The sequence below is a fragment of the Oncorhynchus masou genome, chromosome 14, assembly GCF_036934945.1.
Source record: "Oncorhynchus masou masou isolate Uvic2021 chromosome 14, UVic_Omas_1.1, whole genome shotgun sequence".
Lineage (NCBI taxonomy): Eukaryota > Metazoa > Chordata > Actinopteri > Salmoniformes > Salmonidae > Oncorhynchus > Oncorhynchus masou.
This window is the reverse complement of record NC_088225.1, coordinates 21,316,435-21,336,007: the sequence shown is the minus strand read 5'-3', so window position 1 is coordinate 21,336,007 and position 19,573 is coordinate 21,316,435. Positions and strand designations below refer to the sequence as shown.

General features: G+C 43.7%; 1 protein-coding gene across 2 annotated transcripts in view; it reads left to right on the top strand.

Moving 5' to 3' along the window:
- Positions 1-7,966: 7,966 nt before the first annotated feature.
- LOC135554516 (GDP-L-fucose synthase-like) overlaps positions 7,967-19,573 on the top strand; it is a 14,659-nt gene continuing 3,052 nt past the window's right edge. The window contains exons 1-6 of one of the 2 annotated variants that reach the window (XM_064986856.1): positions 7,967-8,100; positions 9,672-9,834; positions 10,305-10,431; positions 16,893-17,021; positions 17,318-17,391; positions 18,803-18,936. In XM_064986856.1, coding sequence (XP_064842928.1) covers positions 9,680-9,834; positions 10,305-10,431; positions 16,893-17,021; positions 17,318-17,391; positions 18,803-18,936 — 619 coding nt within the window. In that variant the 5' untranslated portion in view covers positions 7,967-8,100; positions 9,672-9,679. The remainder of the gene's footprint in view (positions 8,101-9,671; positions 9,835-10,304; positions 10,432-16,892; positions 17,022-17,317; positions 17,392-18,802; positions 18,937-19,573) is intronic. The other variant, XM_064986857.1, reaches the window with a different exon arrangement.

The following is a 19,573-nucleotide window of genomic DNA, read 5'->3' as shown; positions in this document are numbered from 1 at the left end:
TACTTTGTGCATGACACAAGTAATTTTTCCAACAATTGTTTACAGACAGATTATTTCACTTATAATTCACTGTATCACAATTCCAGTGGATCAGAAGTTTACATGCACTAAATTAACTGTGCCTTCAAACAGCTTAGAAAATTGCAGAAAATGATGTCATATGGCTTTAGAAGCTTTTGTTTGGTTAATTGACATAATTTGAGTCAATTGGAGGTGTACCTGTGGATGCATTTCAAGGTCTACCTTCAAACTCAGTGCCTCTTTACTTGACATCATGAGAAAATCCAAATAAATCAGCCAAGACCTCAGAATTTTTTAGACCTCCACAAGTCTGGTTCATCCTTGGGAGCAATTTACACACACCTGAAGGTACCACGTTCATCTGTACAAACAATAGTACGCAAGTATAAACACCATGGGACCACACAGGCGCTTTCTGTCTCCTAGAGATGAACGTACTTTGGTGCGAAAAGTGCAAATCAATCCCAGAACAACAGGAAAGGAGCCTGTGAAGATGCTGGAGGAAACAGGTACAAAATGATCTATATCCACAGTAAAACAGTAAAAGTCCTATATTGACATAACTTGAAAGCCACTAAGCAAGGAAGATGCCACTGCTCCAAAACCGCCATAAAAAAGCCAGACTAAGGTTTGCAACTGCACATGGGGGCAAAGATCGTACTCTTTGGAGAAATGTCCTCTGGTCTGATGATACAAAAATAGAACTGTTTGGCCATAATGACCATCGTTATGTTTGGAGGAAAAAGGGGGACGCTTACAAGCCGAAGATCACCATCCCAACAGTGAAGCACGGGGGTGGCAGCATCATGTTGTGGGGGTGCTTTGCTGCAGGAGGGACTGGTGCACTTCACAAAAGCAGGAGGGCTTGGTGCACTTCACAAAATAGATGGCATCATGAGGTAGGAAAATTATGTGAATATATTGAAGCAAAATCTCAAGACATCAGTCAGGAAGTTAAAGCTTGGTCGCAAATGGGTCTTCCAAATGGACAATGACCCCAAGCATACTTCCAAAGTTGTGGCAAAATGGCTTAAGGACAACAAAGTCAATGTATTGGAGTGGCCATCTGACTCAGTTACACCAGCTTTGTCATGAGGAATGGGTCAAAATTCACCCAACTTCTTGTGGGAAGCTTGTGGAAGGCTACCCGAAGCACTTGACCCAAGTTAAACAATTGCTACCAAATACTAATTGAGTGTATCTAAAACTTCTGACCCACTGGGAATGTGATGAAAGAAATAAAAGCCCAAATAAATAATTCTCTCTACTATTATTCTGACATTTCACATTCTTACAATAAAGTAGTGATCCTAACTGACCTAAAACAGGGAATTTCTACTAGGATTAAATGTCAGGAATTGTGAAAAACTGAGTTTAAATGTATTTGGCTAAGGTGTATGTAAACTTCCGACTTCAACGGTATATAAAAAAAGCAGTCCATTTTTTTATACGAAGTACATTAATTCCATTAACTGGGAATTGTACAAATATTGAATTCCAATTAAATTCCAAATATTACTTTTTTTCACAATTCCAATTCAAACAGTCTAATTCCAATTTAATTCCATAAATTGGTTGTTGACATTGAAATTGAATTCAAAGTACAGTAAATTATCCACTGCATGAGTGAATTCATTGGAATTTCAAATTAAATTGGAATTGACCAACACTTGTCCATATATTCATTATACCGGCTGCTATCTGAACAGGTCTATCGAACAATCTTCTTGGGCCACTATAACTATTTTGACAATTGGATTGGTCCCTTCTACCACACGGAACCCACTAATCTACTGACGGAAACGTACAGGGTGGCTAAAAACAGACCTTCATCTTCTGCTAGCTTGCTACCCATGGCTCGGCTAGCTGTCTGAATCGTCGTGACCCCAACCAACCTCACTACTCACTGGACCCTTATGATCACTCGGCTAAGTATGCCTCTCCTTACTGTCAATATGCCTTGTCCATTGCTGTTCTGGTTAGTGCTTATTGGCTTCTTTCACTGTAGAGCCTCGAGCCCTGCTCATTATACCTTATCCAACCCTTCAATTCCACCACCCACACATGCGATGACATCACCTGGTTTCAATGATGTTTCTAGAGACAATATCTCTTTCATCATCACTCAATGTCTAGGTTTACCTCCACTGTATTCACATCCTACCATACCTTTGTCTGTACACTATACCTTGAATCTATTTTAATGCCCCCAGAAACCTGATCCTTTTACTCTCTGTTCCGGACGTCCTAGATGTCCAATTCTCATGGCTTTTAACCGTACCCTTATCCTACTCCTCCTCTGTTCCTCTGGCGATGTAGAGGTGAATCCAGGCCCTGCAGTGGCTAGCTCCACTCCCATTCCCCAGGTGCTCTCATTTGATGACTTCTGAAACCGTAAAAGCCTTGGTTTCATGCATGTTAACATTAGAAGCCTCCTCCCTAAGTTTGTTTTATTCACTGCTTTAGCACACTCTGCCAACCCGGATGTCTTAGCCATGTCTGAATCCGGCTTAGAAAGACCACCAATAACTCTGAAATCTCCATCCCTAACGACAACATTTTCAGACAAGATAGAACGGCCAAAGGGGACGGTGTTGCAATCTACTGCAGAGATAGGACAGAACTCTGAAGGCTATCTAGGTATGTACCCAAACAATTTGAACTTCTACTTTTAAAAATCCACCTCTCTAAAAACAAGTCTCTCACCGTTGCCGCCTGCTATAGACCACCCTCTGCCACCAGCTGTGCTCTGAATACCATATGTGAACTGATTGACCCCATCTATCTTCAGAGCTCGTGCTGCGGAGTGACCTAAACTGTGACATGCTTAACACCCCAGCCATCCTACAATCTAAGCTTGAAGCCCTCAATCTCACACAAATTATCAATGAACCTACCAGGTACAACCCCAAAGCCGTAAACACTGGCACCCTCATAGATATCATCCTAACCAACTTGCCCTCTAAATACAAGATCTCAGTGATCACTGCCTCATTGCCTGCGTCCGTAATGGGTCAGCGGTCAAACGACCTCCACTCCTCACTATCAAACTCTCCGTGAAACACTTTAGCGAGCAGTCCTTTCTCATTGACCTGGCCCTGGTATTCTTGAATGATATCGACCTCATCCCATCACTAGAGGATGCCTGGTTATTGTTTTTAAAATGCCTTCCTCAACATCTTAAATAAGCATGCCCCATTCAAGAAATTTAGAACCAGGAACATATATAGCCCTTTGTTCTCTCCAGACCTGACTGCCCTTAACTAACACAAAATCCTCCTATGGCGTTCTGCATTAGCATCGAACAGCCCCCATGAAATGCAACTTTTTAGGGAAGTTAGAAACAAATATACACAGGCAGTTAGAAAAGCTAAGGCAAACTTTTTCAAGCAGAAATTTGCATCCTGTAGTACTAACTCAAAAACGTTCTGGGACACTGTAAAGTCCATGGAGAATAAGAGCACCTCCTCCCAGCTGTCCACTGCTCTGAGGCTAGGAGACACTGTCACCACCGATAAATCCACCATAATTGAGAATTTCAATAAGCATTTCTCTACGGCTGGCCATGCTTTCCACATGGCTACCCCTTCCCCGGTCAACTGCCTCGGCACCCTCAACAGCAACCCGCCAAAGCCCCCACCATTACACATATCTATCCTACTCTGTCTTTCTAAGGTCTCCGAAAGCCAAGTTAACAAACAGATTACTGACCATTTCGAATCCCACCATGCCTTCTCCGCTATGCAATCTGGTTTCAGAGCTGGTCATGGGTGCACCTCAGCCACGCTCAAGGTTCTTGACGACATCATAACTGCCACCGATAAGAGACATTTCTGTGCAGCCGTATTCATCGACCTGGCCAAGGCTTTCGACTCTGTCAATCACAACATTCTTATTGGCAGACTCGACAGCCTTGGTTTCTCAAATGATTGCCTCGCCTGGTTTACCAACTACTTCTCTGATAGAGTTCAGTGTGTCAAATAAGAGACATTTCTGTGCAGCCGTATTCATCGACCTGGCCAAGGCTTTCGACTCTGTCAATCACAACATTCTTATTGGCAGACTCGACAGCCTTGGTTTCTCAAATGATTGCCTCGCCTGGTTTACCAACTACTTCTCTGATAGAGTTCAGTGTGTCAAATCGGAGGGTCTGTTGTCCGGACCTCTGACAGTCTCTATGGGGGTGCCACAGGGTTCAATTCTCGGGCCGACTCTCTTTTCTGTATACATCAATGATGTCGCCCTTGTTGCTGGTGATTCTCTAATCCACCTCAACGCAGACGACACCATTCTGTATACTTCTGGTCCTTCCTTGGACACTGTGCTAACTAACCTCCAGATGAGCTTCAATGCCATAAAGCTCTCCTTCCGTGGCCTCCAACTGCTCTTAAACGCAAGTAAAACAAAATGCATGCTATTCAACCGATCACTGCCCGCCCTTCCAGCATCACTACTCTGGACGGCTCTGACTTAGAATACGTGGACAACTACAAATACCTGGGTGTCTGGTTAGACTGTAAACTCTCCTTCCAGACTCACATTAAGCATCTCCTGTCAGGACCTGGTTACAAACCCGGGTCTCTGGTGTGAGAAACAGTCACTTAGCAAACTGCGCCACGAATAGTCAGCAGAACCCAGAAGATGAGGCAGACACAGCAGTACCTGAGACGTTATTTTAATAAAGTAAAAGGAAAGTTCTTCAGGCAAAAATATAAATCCACAACGTCAAAAGTAATTCCAAGAGAACAAAGGTAAATCCACAAGGTGGTAGGTACAGCAGAAAAAAGCCTCAAAAGATAATCAAAAAATAAATAAACAAGAACAAAAACAGAGTACCACAAGAGAGTCCAACTGGCGCAACAAATGTTCACAGCATCACTGGGGCTGGGTGCTAACATTCAAACACAGAGCAAAGAACTGAGGAAAACTAAGGGTTTAAATACAATCAAGGGAAACGAGGCACAGGTGCAAATAATAACTAGGAACAAGGGAAAACAAAAGGGTCAAAAAGCAACAATGGGGGCATCTAGTGACCAAAACCGGAACAACCCTGGCCAAATCCTGACAATCTCCAATCCAGAATTAAATCTAGAATCGGCTTCCTATGTCGCAACAAAGCCTCCTTCACTCACGCCGCCAAACTTACCCTAGTAAAACTGACTATCCTACCGATCCTCAACTTCGGCGATGTCATCTAGAAAATAGCTTCCAATACTCTACTCAGCAAACTGGATGCAGTTTATCACAGTGCCATCCATTTTGTTACGAAAGCACCTTATACCACCCACCACTGCGACCTGTATGCTCTAGTCGGCTGGCCCTCGCTGCATATTGACCCACTGGCTCCAGGTCATCTACATGCTAGGTAAAGCGCCGCCTTATCTCAGTTCACTGGTCATGATGGCAACACCCACCCGTAGCACGCGCTCCAGCAGGTGTATCTCACTGATCATCCCTAAAGCCAACACCTCATTTAGCCGCCTTTCCTTCCAGTTCTCTGCTGCCTGTGACTGGAACGAATTGCAAAAATCGCTGAAGTTGGAGACTTTTATCTCCCTCACCAACTTTAAACATCTGCTATCTGAGCAGCTCACCGATCGCTGCAGCTGTACATAGTCCATCGGTAAATAGCCCACCCAATTTACCTACCTCATCCCCATACTGTTTTTATTTATTTACTTCTCTGCTCTTTTGCACACCGGTATCTCTACCTGCACATGACCATCTGATCATTTATCACTCCAGTGTTAATCTGCTAAATTGTAATTATTCGCCTACCTCCTCATGCCTTTTGCACTCAATGTACTGTATATAGACTATTTTTTTCTACTGTGTTATTGACTTGTTTATTGTTTACTTCATGTGTAACTCTGTGTTGTTGTCTGTTCACACTGCTATGCTTTATCTTGGCCAGGTCGCAGTTGTAAATGAGAACTTGTTCTCAACTAGCCAACCTGGTTAAATAAAGGTGAAATAAAACAAATAAAAATACAAACACTTTTTGTGCAGTATTAATTGACCATCCTTACAAACCACACTGTATTGTACATAGGCTGGTCATCTATATGTACCTGTAGACTTTCCATCAACATGAAGAAAACAATGTACAATACAGCAATTGAGTACATTGCGGCATTAAGTGGTTTGTAATGATGTGATATGATTATGTGTCTCAGTTGATAGAGCATGGCGTTTGTATCGCTAGTATTGTGGGTTCGAATCCAACGGGGTTCACCATCACTGCCCAACCCTATTTTTTAAATGGAAAAGCTAAACCTATTTTTTCCCCATTTGTTTTTAGGGTTAGGTTGTTTAAAATAGGGGTTAGATTGTTTAATATATATATATATATATTTGCTTTTTTTAAACAATCATTTTTTTTAAACAAACAAATATTAGGTGTTATATATTTTATATTTTTCAACAACCTAATATATTTTCGTTTTTTTTTTACAACCTAACCCTATGTTTCCATTTAAAAAAATAGTGTTGGGCAGTGATGGTGATTCTAGCAACACAGTATTAAACAGAACCACCAGTTCTGGATACAGACGTATGCTTAGACATGCAGAAAAAAAAACTTTGTATAAACGTAATCTGGCAACTTGTGATAATATCATGATATTTGTGTGTTTTCATTACATACCAGTAGTATAAACGAGGGGGATATATTATTTCTAATGAAGTCATCTGTATTTCTCAATTATTGAGCAAATTACAGTCATTAGAGATAATTACACAAAAGCACTTGTTGCTGCAAGTGACTCTGGCTGCTGTCAAGCTTTCTTGACTTCAATATTACATTTTTGAAAATGCATTGCTAACCTTTGTTTGACCAGCCAACCGGTTGCTATTATCGAACGTGTTTGGAATAAGGCTGGCACAATTGTCATGTTATAATCGTTTTAACGCATTCATTTTAATGTGCCCCCGCACATTGACTCTGTACCTGTACCCCCTGTATATAGCCTCGCTATTGTTTTTTACTACTGCTCTTTAATTATTTGTTACTTTTATTTCTTTTTTTGTTGGTATTTTTCTTAACTGCGTTGTTGGTTACGGGCTTGTAAGTAAGCATTTCACTGTAATGTCTACTATGCCTGTTGTATTCGGCGCATGTGACATACGATTTGATTTGATTTTGGAAGGGTGGGTTCAACTTGATATTCAAGTAGATATAGTTTATCCAATGGCAGTTTTTGATGTTTACAGGAAGTGGGAAAAGTTGGTAGTCAGTTCTTGATCAGAATGGCATGGTTGGGAGGAGAAGCTTCATTTCCAAAAGTTATAAGCAGCCAAAAACATTTGACCTCAGGCCTGTAGTGAAGGATTAGGTTTGCGCTTTTTGTTCCATTGAACACTGAAATACGAACTCACTGGTGCATGCTTTTTTTCACTATACCTTGCTACCATGCTTTAGTCACTATACCTTGCTCTTCACAGTGGGGATTTGTTTTTCTCTAATCAATCATACTCGTCATGGTATATTATTCAGTGGGTCAAATTGACCTATTTCTAATATTAAAAGTTATGCCTGCCTATATAGCCCTATGTTGGATTCAATGCCGCAACTGTGAAACAAAAGATAGTAAAATATATATATATTTTTTAATATACTTGTGTCAGTATATTAAGGAATGAATTGATATGGTTTTATCAAAAAATGTTTTCGGAGTCTATACTGAATTTGTTCTGTAGTGCGGATCTGGTACAACGCCATAAAACATTGCAATATAGAGTCAACACCATAAATGCGGTAAAATCGCCTATACAGGTACCAGACAGAAGTTATAAACCTATCTTAACAGTTCTTAATGTGATATGTGAGTGATGGTGCGAGAAACTGGGATAGTCACCTGTAAGGCTACTACTCTCAGTAGAACCCTTTTTCTCTAAGAGTGTATCAGAGGTAGACTATTTGAGCGACTCCGCCTTGCGCCTGCGGCTTTCCGATTAACAGGTTAGTGTGCAAGACAAGAGAGAGAGAGCCTATACCTCATTTACGTACTTGAGCGTTCAGAAATAGGATCTAATACCGACATTATTCGAGGAGGAAAATTCTAACAAAACATTTTACAGGTTTGAATTCATACATTTACTTTGTGTTTTGATAAGATACATACTAAATAACACGAGGATCTTGCCGAATGAATAATGTGACTGATTATAATTCAATTAGCTCACAGAAACTATAAGGATTAATATTAGAAATGTTTTGCCTTTATACATGTTGGTCCTGTAAGTCCTATTTATAGGCCTTTTGGTTGAATGAATGGGTGCTTTTGACTTCAACAATGTCGCCTAGGCTACATTTTTTTTTAAATAGTAGGCCCAGACATTTTCTTTCGACATTTTGCTACTTTTATCCTACTCTTGTTTGTGTTGGTAAAATAATGTCCGTGGTGTAGACTGACAACTGATGTTTGTAATATAGGCCTAATGAGACCAAACGATATTTCGAATAAACACATATTGTTAAATTTAAAATGAAATACTGTATCTGTCGGTATTGGCATAGGCTATTTGTCCTTTTGCTAAAATGAACATGATCACAATGCAATTCACTCTTGAGCTTAATATTTAAATGGAAAATGTATCTTATTTCAAAAGAAAAAAGTACATAAATATAGATAGGACATAAATACAAGAAAGTAAAAAATCAAATCACATTTATTTGTCACAGACACATGGTTAGCAGATGTTAATGCGAGTGTAGCGAAATGCTTGTGCTTCTAGTTCCGACATTTTTTATTTATTTTACTCGGCAAGTCAGTTAAGAACAAATTCTTATTTTCAATGACGGCCTAGGAACAGTGGGTTAACTGCCTGTTCAGGGGTAGAATGACAGATTTGTACTTTGTTAGCAACCTTTCGGTTACTAGTCCAATGCGCTAACCACTAGGCTACCCTGCAGTAATAACCAACGAGTAATCTAACTAACAATTCCAAAACTACTTTATACACACAAGTGCAAAGGGATAAATAATATGCACATAAATATATATGAATCGGGTGGTGGTTGTTGTCCTTGATGATCTTTATGGCCTTCCTGTGACATCGGGTGGTGTAGGTGTAGGTAGTTTGCCCCCCCCGGTGATGCGTTGTGCAGACCTCACTACCCTCTGGAGAGCCTTACGGTTGTGAGCGGAGCAGTTGCCGTACCAGGCGGTGATACAGCCCGACAGGATGCTCTCGATTGTACATCTGTAGAAGTTTGTGAGTGCTTTTGGTGACAAGCCGAATTTCTTCAGCCTCCTGAGGTTGAAGAGGCGCTGCTGCGCCTTCTTCACGATGCTGTCTGTGTGGGTGGACCAATTCAGTTTGTCTGTGATGTGTACAACGAGGAACTTAAAACTTACTACCCTCTCCATGATTAACAAAATAGGCTACAACGAAATTGTAAATGAAACGAAAAGTGTGTTAATACAGTTAAACTTGCGTTTGATGTATAGCATGTTATTGATTCCTTATTAGCCTAAATGTATAACTATTCGTATTTTTGTATTATCATTATTACGTTCTAAAGTAGACTATAAATAGGGCGATGATCACACTGTCATTCATATCAGCCTACTTTGTTTAGGGCTTCAGCGTAATAACAGTATGTGAATATCACAACTGAAAAATTAAAGTTCGCATTCTTTGATCAGAGTGAGAGATGGATTCGCAGACGAAGGCTGAGCCGATGCGCGTGCTCGTCACGGGCGGATCCGGATTGGTCGGGAAGGCCATCGAGCACGTGGTGAAACAAGAAGGCGGCTGTCTCGAGGGCGAGCAGTGGACCTTCCTCTGCTCCAAAGAGGCCAACCTCGTGTAAGTTATATCACAGGAACCTCATATTCTCAGCAGAGCTGGTCTGAGGCTTTGGTCGTTGCAGATAAAAATGACTTGCCTATATAGCCATGCCATGTTCCCATATTCTACATGCCCGAGAAACACCAGCATGTCTGTTCTACATAACATATTTCTATAGGTAATGTATGTCATGCTGCACTGTATGAAATCCTGTTATGACCCTTTTACATCTGGGACTGGTTTTGTGGTTCCAACAGGAACAAAATAAGTTCACTTGTGTAAAAATATTATATTCTCTGCTATTCTATTATTTTCTAATCTATTCTATAGATATGTAGATTGATGCATAGAAACAGTATATATTTAGAGTTTCTATATAGTTCCTGTTGGAACCACATTAAATGTTTAGCTAATTACATTCGTGCATGCATACTTTTATGAGATTGATGTGTTTCCATTAAATGGTATGGTGATGATGATGATGACAGTTGTTCTGCCAGAGATCTACAACAGACAAGAGCAGTGTTTGAGAAGTATCGGCCCACCCATGTCATTCACCTGGCTGCCAAGGTGGGAGGACTCTATCTTCACATGAAGGAGAACCTACACTTCCTGGTGAGCTTACCGAACTACCCAGTTAGTTTTAATACCTAGGCTATACGTTTCTGTCCCAAACTGCATTTGTTAAATCAGGGATGGATCCAGAAAATCGGAACGGGCATTTCTAACTCACTGGCCCATTACTTTGCCTGGCGCCCCAATTGTTAACCAAATAATGATATTTGTGTACAAAACCCCCAGTTTAGACAGGCCGATGGGCTGAAGATGGAACCAGCCCATCTGATATTTTGCCTGAACTACCTAAAGACCAGTCCGTGAAATGGTTTGTCTTATCTAGCTACTGGTTGAATGCACCTACTGGAAGCAGCTCTGGAAAAGATCTTCTGCTGAATGACCTGAATATAAATGTCCATGTTTGCCTGGCCAGGCAACTACTTAGGCTGAAATTCAATTGAACTTGTCAAAGTGAAGTTTACACAGTGACTTTGTTGGCAAATGTATTCATCTTAATTCCAAAAGGTTATTAATCCATCTGTTTATTTCAAAAAAATGTTTTAACCTTTATTTAACTAGGCAAGTCAGTTAAGAACAAATGTGTATTTACAATGATGGGCTACAGCGTAATAACAGTATGTGAATATCACAACTGAAAAAATAAAAGTTAGCATTCTTTGAGAGTGAGTGAGAGTGAGAGATGGTTTCGCAGATGAAGGCTGAGCGGATGCGCGTGCTCGTCAAGGACGGGGTGTTAGTGAGGAGTGTTTACAGGAGAGCTTCTTATCACTGTCTCCAAATGCATTATTTTAATTCATTTGTGTAAAAACAAGTTATTGTGTCACACCCTGACCATAGTTTACTTTGTATGTTTCTATGTTTTGGTTGGTCAGGGTGTGATCTGATTGGGCATTCTATGTTGGATGTCGTGTTTGTCTATTTCTATGTCTGGCCTGATATGGTTCTCAATCAGAGGCATGTGTTAGTCATTGTCTCTGATTGGGAAACATATTTCGGTAGTCTGGGTTTCACTGTGTGTTTGTGGGTGATTGTTCCTGTCTCTGTGTTTGTTTGCACCAGATAGGCTCAGTCACTTTGGTTTTTATTTTTCCCTTGTTTTGGAAGAGAAGAGAGCGAACGCCATTCTCCTTGCGGAGATGGTGCAAAATACATCAACACGGTCGGTCCCTGGGATTGGGCTGGCCAACACGATTCGATTTGCTTGGAAGGAGAAGGAGTTGGAGCCTTTAGGACGGGAAACTTTTGGAAGGACAATATTGATGGGGATTCTAAAGCTGACGGTGAAGGACGTGTTTTGTTTCCAAGGCAACTCGTTGGAGGGAGCATACGACGTGGCACTAAATACAGAGGAGAAACACGATGATATCCTGAGAAGGGCAAGAGCAGTGGGAGGTGAGAGGCCGATGAGCCATTATGAAATAACAAGCCTGGCGAGGAACAACTTTAGGGTTGTAACTGTCAACATGTACAACCCATATGTTAAGGACGAAGAGGTGAGGGCCTTTCTGGGGAGATACATGGATAACGTCTCCTCAGCAAGGCACCTCAAAGACTCCCTTGGGTTTTGGAATGGGAGGAGAGGCTTCCAGGCCCTCCTCAGAGAGGACCCAAAGGGACATGGTGGCTACCTCCATCCTCCTGCTATGTTCTCCCTAGGGGCTGACAGGGGGACGTTGTTTTATGCACGTCAGCCCCCATTTTGCAGGCGCTGTATGGCCTACGGCCACATCTTCGCCTCGTGCACAAGAAAATGCAGATTTTGTGGATCTGGGGAGCACGAGGCGAAGGATTGTGACGAGTCTAAGACGTGCCACGGGTGTGGCTCGTCAGCACACCTGTGGCGGGGGTGCCCGGCTCGTCAGAGGTCATACGCGTCTGCGGCTGGGGGGGGGAGCAGGAGCGGGGGATGGGGGAAGAAGAGGAGGGGAAGGAAGCATGCCTCATGACCAGAGTACAGGTCCAGAGGGGAAGGCGGCAAGGAAGGAGGAGGAGCAAGAAGCGGAGGATGGAAGAGAGAAGGAAACGGAAGGCACGGGAGTAGGAGAAACAGGAAAAGTGGCGGAAGAAGGCAACCGAGTGGAGGAGCATGAGAGAGAAGAAAGCGAGGGAGGGGTGGTGGAGAAGGAGACGGTGGAAGAGCAAGTGGGCTGGGGGGAAAGTGCCCTGGTGGAAGAGATGAGGGGTATGGTGGAGGAGCTGGCGGGGGGGGAGGGTGGTATCTCTCCACTGCCGCCATCACCAAAGAAGAGAGTGAAGAGGAGGGTGCGATTGGCCGACAGTGAGAGAGAGGGGATGGCCAAGAGAGCGATGGGGGTGGGAGAAACCTCTGGGTTGCTGCTGGTTTCCTCAGGCCCTCAACTTCTGTTGGGTGGGGGCACACCTAACAAGACCCAGGACTGGGTACAGGAGGAGGTGGGGAGTTTTTTGTTTGGGGACTCAGCCTCCCCTAATTTTTTCCAAACTAGCTGCAGCGCTGGGGAGGGGGAGGGGTGTGGGAGTAGACCCAGGGTGCAGGGTACCCCGGAGCCAAACACTATTCCTGCATCCTGGGTTGGCGAGATGCAGGAAGAAACGTCGGGAGTACGGATGGTGTTCTCACCGGTAGATATGGAGCAGGGGAGCATCGGGAGAGTCTCCTGGTTTTGTTTTTTTCTGTCTGGGTTTAGTATTTGAGTGTATTACATGTTTTTATTTTAAATGTAAGGGGCTTAAGGGATTTTGTTAAGAGGAGGGCGGTTTTTAGTTATCTGGAGGGTGTGGGGTTTGATTTTTGTTTGTTACAGGAGGTTCACCTGAGGGATAGAGGGGATGTTAGTAGGTTTAAGAGGGAGTGGGACAAGGGGGAGTCGGTTTGGGGTATTGGGGGGGTGCACTCATCGGGGTAGGGATTTTGTGTGGGCACAGGGAGGTAAAAGTGGAGGGTTCTTTTGTGGTGATGCAGGGGAGGGTTATAGGGGTGGATTTAATGAATAGGGATTGTAAATTTAGATTAGTGGTGGTGTGTGGGCAACAGGTGGTGGCAGACAGGAGGGAGATGGTGGACTGTCTGACGCCCCTGTGTGTCACAAATAGGAAATTAGTGATTATTATTAGATTATTATTATTATTATTATTATTATTATTAGGGGGGGGACTTTAATACAGATTTAGGAATAGGGGGGGATAGCAGTGCAGGCGCCATCACCGGGCTAATGGCTTGCCATGGTCTGGTTGATGGTGGCCTGCACACTACTCCGAAAATGGCCGTTCCTACATGGCGCAACTCCAGGGGGGTTGCGCGGAGGCTCGACTATATTTTTGTACCCAGGTCTTTGGGTAAGTTGTCTGGGGGCTGTTGCCTGTTTTCTTTTCGGATCACGACGGGGTGCTCCTGCAGGTGGGGTCGCCAGTCTGCCTCTTTGGTAGGGGGTACTGGAAGTTAGATCGGGATGTGCTGGAGGAGCAGGCTTTTGTTGACGGGTTTTATGGTTTCTTTTGGAGGCTTGAAGGCCTCCGGTCCATGTGGGAGGGGGTGTTAGAGTGGTGGGAAATAGTTAAGGTGAGGATTAGGGCTTTTATAATAGGGTATTGCAAGAGGAAAAAAAGGGAGGACAGGAGGGAGGTGGATCGTATCCAAAGGTTAATCGAACTCGAGTACGAGGCAGGCAACCTCGGCGGGTCGTTTGACTGGGAGGGATCCGCAACCCTAAAGGCGCAGCTCAGGGAGTTGCAGGAGCGGAATGCTCGAGCTTTCCTGGAGCGTGCGCATAGTGGCTTTCTAGAACACAATGAGACTTGTTCTGCTATGTTCTTTAAGTCGGTTAGGGCCAGACAGAGTAGGAAGGTAATGCATGGCGTTAGGGAAGAAAATGGTAGTATAGTTAGAGAACCAGAGGATATGGTCAGGGTGACAACTGATCATTTCCAAGGTTTATTTAAGGAAAGGGAAATAGATTTAGAGCAGGGAAATGTGTTTTAGAACACTTGTCCAGGCGGTTGCCGGAGGACATTAGAGAAGTGATGGAGGCCCAGATCTCACGAGAAGAGGTTGAGAGCGCTCTTAGGAGGATGGGAAAAGGGAAGGTGCCTGGGATGGATGGGCTGCCGGCTGAGTTTTATCTCAAGTTTTGGGGTATACTTGGACCAGTGGTCCTCGAAGTCTTGAAGGCCATCCTTGAGACGGGGGTCCCGGGGGGATCAATGGCTGTTGGTGTGCTGTCACTTTTATATAAGAAGGGGGAAGTAACAGACCTTGGCAACTGGCGGCCGTTGACCATGCTGTGTGTAGATTACAAGCTACTTGCAAAGGTTTTAGCAGACCGGTTGCGCACAGCCCTTCCCTACGTTGTCCATGAGGATCAGACGTGCGGGGTAGAGAGCCGCTCTATTAGATGGAACCTACAGTTAATCAGGGACTCCATCGCTTGGGTTGAAGATAGAGGACTGCCTTTAATGGTAGCAGCGCTAGATCAGGCGAAAGCCTTTGATCGCGTGAATAGATCCTTTTTATTCAGAATGTTAGGTCGATTAGGATTTGGGGAGAAGTTCATAGGATGGATTCGTACATTATATGTCGGAGCGGGGTGCCGAGTTAGTGTAAATAGTCACTTGGGTGATGTTTTTGACCTCTCGTCTGGGGTCAGGCAGGGGTGCCCACTCTCGGCTCTCCTCTTCGTTCTGTACATGGAGCCTCTGGGGGCTGCCATTAGGACAGACACAGGGGTGGAAGACTTGTTGATCCCTGGAAGTGGTGGGCTGCGTGTTAAGATGACGCAGTACGCCGACGACACTTCCTTGCTGCTGTGCAAGGACTCGTGCCTGACAAGGTCCCTTGCCATCTTCGGGGATTTCACCCGAGCGTCGGGAGCGGTTCTGAACCATGCAAAGTCTTCTGTCAAGTTTTTCGGAAGATGGCGCGGTAGAACGGATGTGCCCGGGGGGTTATCTCTCTGTGAGGGGGCCCTGAGGATTCTCGGGGTCCATTTTGAGACCTCCGGCTCAGCGACGCTAAACTGGAACATGCGTATCGCAGTGGTACAGAGGAAGCTAGCAATGTGGAAGACTAGGTATTTGTCTTTTATGGGCAAAGTCCCGGTCCTAAAGGTGGATGTGTTGCCATCTCTTTTGTATTTGGCGTACATCTACCCATTGCCGGTTTGTCAGAGGAGGCCTCTAGTGAGGCTTGTGTTTCAGTTCATGTGGAGTGGCAGGTGCGAGTTGGTCGCCAGGGCACGCATGATCTGTCCCATCGGGGAGGGAGGTAGGGGGGTACCACATTTCCCCCTCAAGCTGGACGCAATTTTTGTTTCTTTCTTGTTAACGGAGCTTGCTCATCCAGTGATACACCCGTCCGGTTACCTCCTGCGGGTGTTCTTCTCGTATCAGGCGAGAAGCGTAATGGTGTGGTCTAACACGGGTCCTCGGGCGGAACAGCTGCCGTGGCACTTTGGTCATGCGGCCAAGTGGCTGCGTGCGCACCCTGAGGTTGAAGTTGCCCGAGTAGGTTTAGATCACAGGCACCTGTACGAGGAGGTCAGAAAGGCAGGGAGTCCGGCGCCTGTAGTAGGCATCTCGGAAGTGGTCTGGGAGGGAGTGCAGGCGCGTGGTCTGGACAACAGGCTCAAGGACCTGAATTGGTTGAGCCTCCATGAATGCTTTCCGGTACGTTCCATCATGTACCGGTAGAGTTTGGTGCAATCCCCCACCTGTCCAAGATCCTCTTGTGGCAGGGAGGAGACTGTGCGCCATGTCTTTTGGGACTGTTCCTTTGCCGGAGTAGTATGGGCTAGGGCACGGGTGTTGTTAGGTTTGGTAAGGGGGGATTTTGTATTGACGCGGGCCAGGTTAGAGAGAGGTGTAGGGAGAGCGAGAGGGACAGATAGGGACAGGTTTCTGCTCTGGCTTCTCATGAGTCTCTTTAAACGGGGGCTGTGGGAAGCCAGGCAGAACATGGTGAAGACAGGGAGAGATTGGGGGGTGGAAGGGATAGTGAGGTGGGTGGAAGGAGATTTGAGGGGCAGGATGAAGAGGGAGGAGAGGATGTGAGGGCAGCATGCTGCTCGGGAGAGGTGGAAGGGGGGTTTAGGGCTGGGTGTCATTTAGATTTGTAAGGGGATAGATTAGGGACGGGGAGATAGGGAAAGGTATTTTGTAGGGTGACGGGGAGGGAAGATGCTCCCCTGAGGTTTTGTTTGGGGTTTTTGTTTTGTTAAAATTAAAATACCATTATTGGAGTGTGTATGAAAATTATGAGTTGTAAAGAATGAATGGTATTGAAGGTAATAAATTATTTTTTATAAATAAAATAGGACTGTTTTAGGTTTTCACACGTTTGTTGTTTTGTTAGTTTATTGTTGTACAGTTTCTTTATTAAAGTACAATGAATAACAACGACGCTGCATTTTGGTCCACCTCTCCTTCTACAGACGAAAGCCGTGACATATTGTGTAAAAACAAGTTATTGTGTAGGAGTCGCAATACAGGTTTTATTGAATTGAGACCACAGTGTTTTGCCTTCACAGAGGGACAACCTTCACATCAATGACAACGTGCTGCAGACGTCTCACGAAAGGGGCGTCACCAAGGTGGTGTCCTGTCTGTCCAGCTGCATCTTTCCTGACAAGACCACATACCCTATTGATGAGAGCATGGTGAGTTGAACAACCAGTAAGGCCAAATCAATGAGATTATGTTGTGTTTAACCTTAATACTAAAATACTATGGTGTCATCAAATGGCACCCAATTCCCTATATAGTACATTATTTTTAACCAGAGACCTAATGACCCTGGTCAAAGGTAGGAGTCAAGAGTTTAGGGTGCCATTTGGGACCGAGTATGTGCCCAGTGACAGAACTACTCTATGTTTGGGGATCTCTGGCCCTCCAAACTGGGATTTTTAATAAAAGATGGTGTATGATCACTCATGCTTTCTTCCCCTTCCCACAGATCCACAATGGGCCTCCACATGACTCAAACTTTGGCTACTCACATGCCAAAAGAATGATTGATATTCAGAACAGGTGAGCTGGTGACTAATCTGTTACCTGTGCAGGTACATTAGCACACATTTGAAAGACCCACTCCAGCCTCCCTTGCACCTCATTTATCACCTGATGAACTTAACAAAAGATGCATTTCAGTAGCTGGTGCAGGTCCCTCATTACATGGCACAGCCCAGCTAGCACATAATGTTCTGAGAACCATGTGTTTCTTCTGTGGGAATTTCAGTACTTTAGCATAACATTTCCTACAGGTTCCTCATGGTTCTATTTAAAGTTATGCTCTCAGAAAGTTAAGAAACAACGTTCTTCTGTGGGAATTTCAGAATTTCAGCATAATGTTTCCTACAGGTTTCTTCATGGTTCTATTTAAAGTAATGTTCTCAAATTGTTCAGAGAACATTAAGAACAACATTCTTATGTGGGAATTTTAGTACTTCAGCGTAACGTTTCCTACAGGTTTCCTCATGGTTCTATTTAGTAATATTCTCAGAACATTAAGACAACTTTCCATTAAAACCACAAGAGCGTTCTAAAAATATTACTTATGAACATATACATTCCGTTCTCAGCATCAACAAAACTCTCTCTATCCTCTATCTTGTTAAATGAGTTCAGGAAGTGGCCGCACCCACTAATGGGCCACACCTGATCTTTATGAATGGGGTCTATTTGAATAGACTAAAATAAACAGCTTTGTATAAGTTACAAACATGGCATGCTAGCGCCAACCTGGTGGCGCAGTGGACTGAGTCCATGGATAGGAAACATAAGATCAGAGGTTTAAATCTTATAGGCTCCTTGTGACAATAGCAAAGAGATGTGTTTGCCATGATTAATGCCTAAGCAATTTAATTTCCATGTGTCCCATCTGTGCTTGGTGTTCAAAACAGTTAACCGAAGCTAGCAGTGTTATTAAAATCTTATTGAAACATGTTCTCAGAATATTTAATTACATTCAAATAACCTATAATTTCATTATCAGAACATTAATAAAACCTCCCAGGAAAACTTTCAGGGAATCATTGTAAAACATTCTCAGAACGTCCCTGCAACCAAAAAATGAATGTTCTTAGAACGTAAAAAAAGTCAGTTTCACCGGTCAGGCGTTTGTTCCCAGAACCAATGGGAAACCAAAAACATATGTTCCCACAACTTCCAAGGAACCTCTATTGCTCTGCTATTGTTCTGGGAAGCAGGAGGGAAGGCCGACAACATCGGTATGCATCCATCAGACTAACCCCTTGAATTGCCATTGTGTCAAAAAAACAAAACACTATTTGTAAAAAAAATAAAATAATTATACCCTTAAGGGTTTGTACTCTGTATTGTATGTGTACTTAGAATATTGTTTAAAAAAATAGCTGGAGTGGGTCATGAGTGTTCTAACCACAACATGATTGTGTGTGTGTGTGGACTTGATTGACAACAGGGGATACTTTGCGCAGCATGGGCGTCGCTACACTGCCGTAATCCCGACTAACGTGTATGGTCCCTATGACAACTTCAACTTTGAAAATGGTCACGTGCTCTCAGCGCTCATGCATAAGACATATGCTGCTAAAAGTAAGTAACACTCACAATACTGCACACACACATACACACACACACACACACACACACACACACACACACCGGACACCTACAGCAGCGGATGTCACAGGAAGACCAAAAAGATCATCAAGGACAACAACTACCCGAGCCACTGCCTGTTCACCCCTTTATCATCCAGAAGGCGAGGTCAGTACAGGTGCATCAAAGCTGGGACCGAGACTGAAAAACAGCTTCTATCTCAAGGCCATCAGACTGTTAAACAGCCATCACTAACATAGAGAAGCTGCTGACTACATACCGACTCAAATCACTGGCCACTTTAATAAATGGATTTGATAAGGGTATCACTAGTCACTTTAAATAACACCACTTTAATGATGTCTAAATATCCTACATTACTCATCTCATACATGTATATACTGTATTCTATACCATCTACTGCATCTTGCCCATGCCGCACTGCCATCGCTCATCCATATATTTATATGTACATATTCTTATTCATCCCTTTACATTTGTGTGTATAAGGAAGTTGTTGTGAATTTATTTGCTTAATCTTGGCCAGGTTGCAGTTGCAAATGAGAACTTGTTCTCAACTAGCCTTCCTGGTTAAATATAGGTGAAAGAAAAAAACGTACTGCATTGTCGG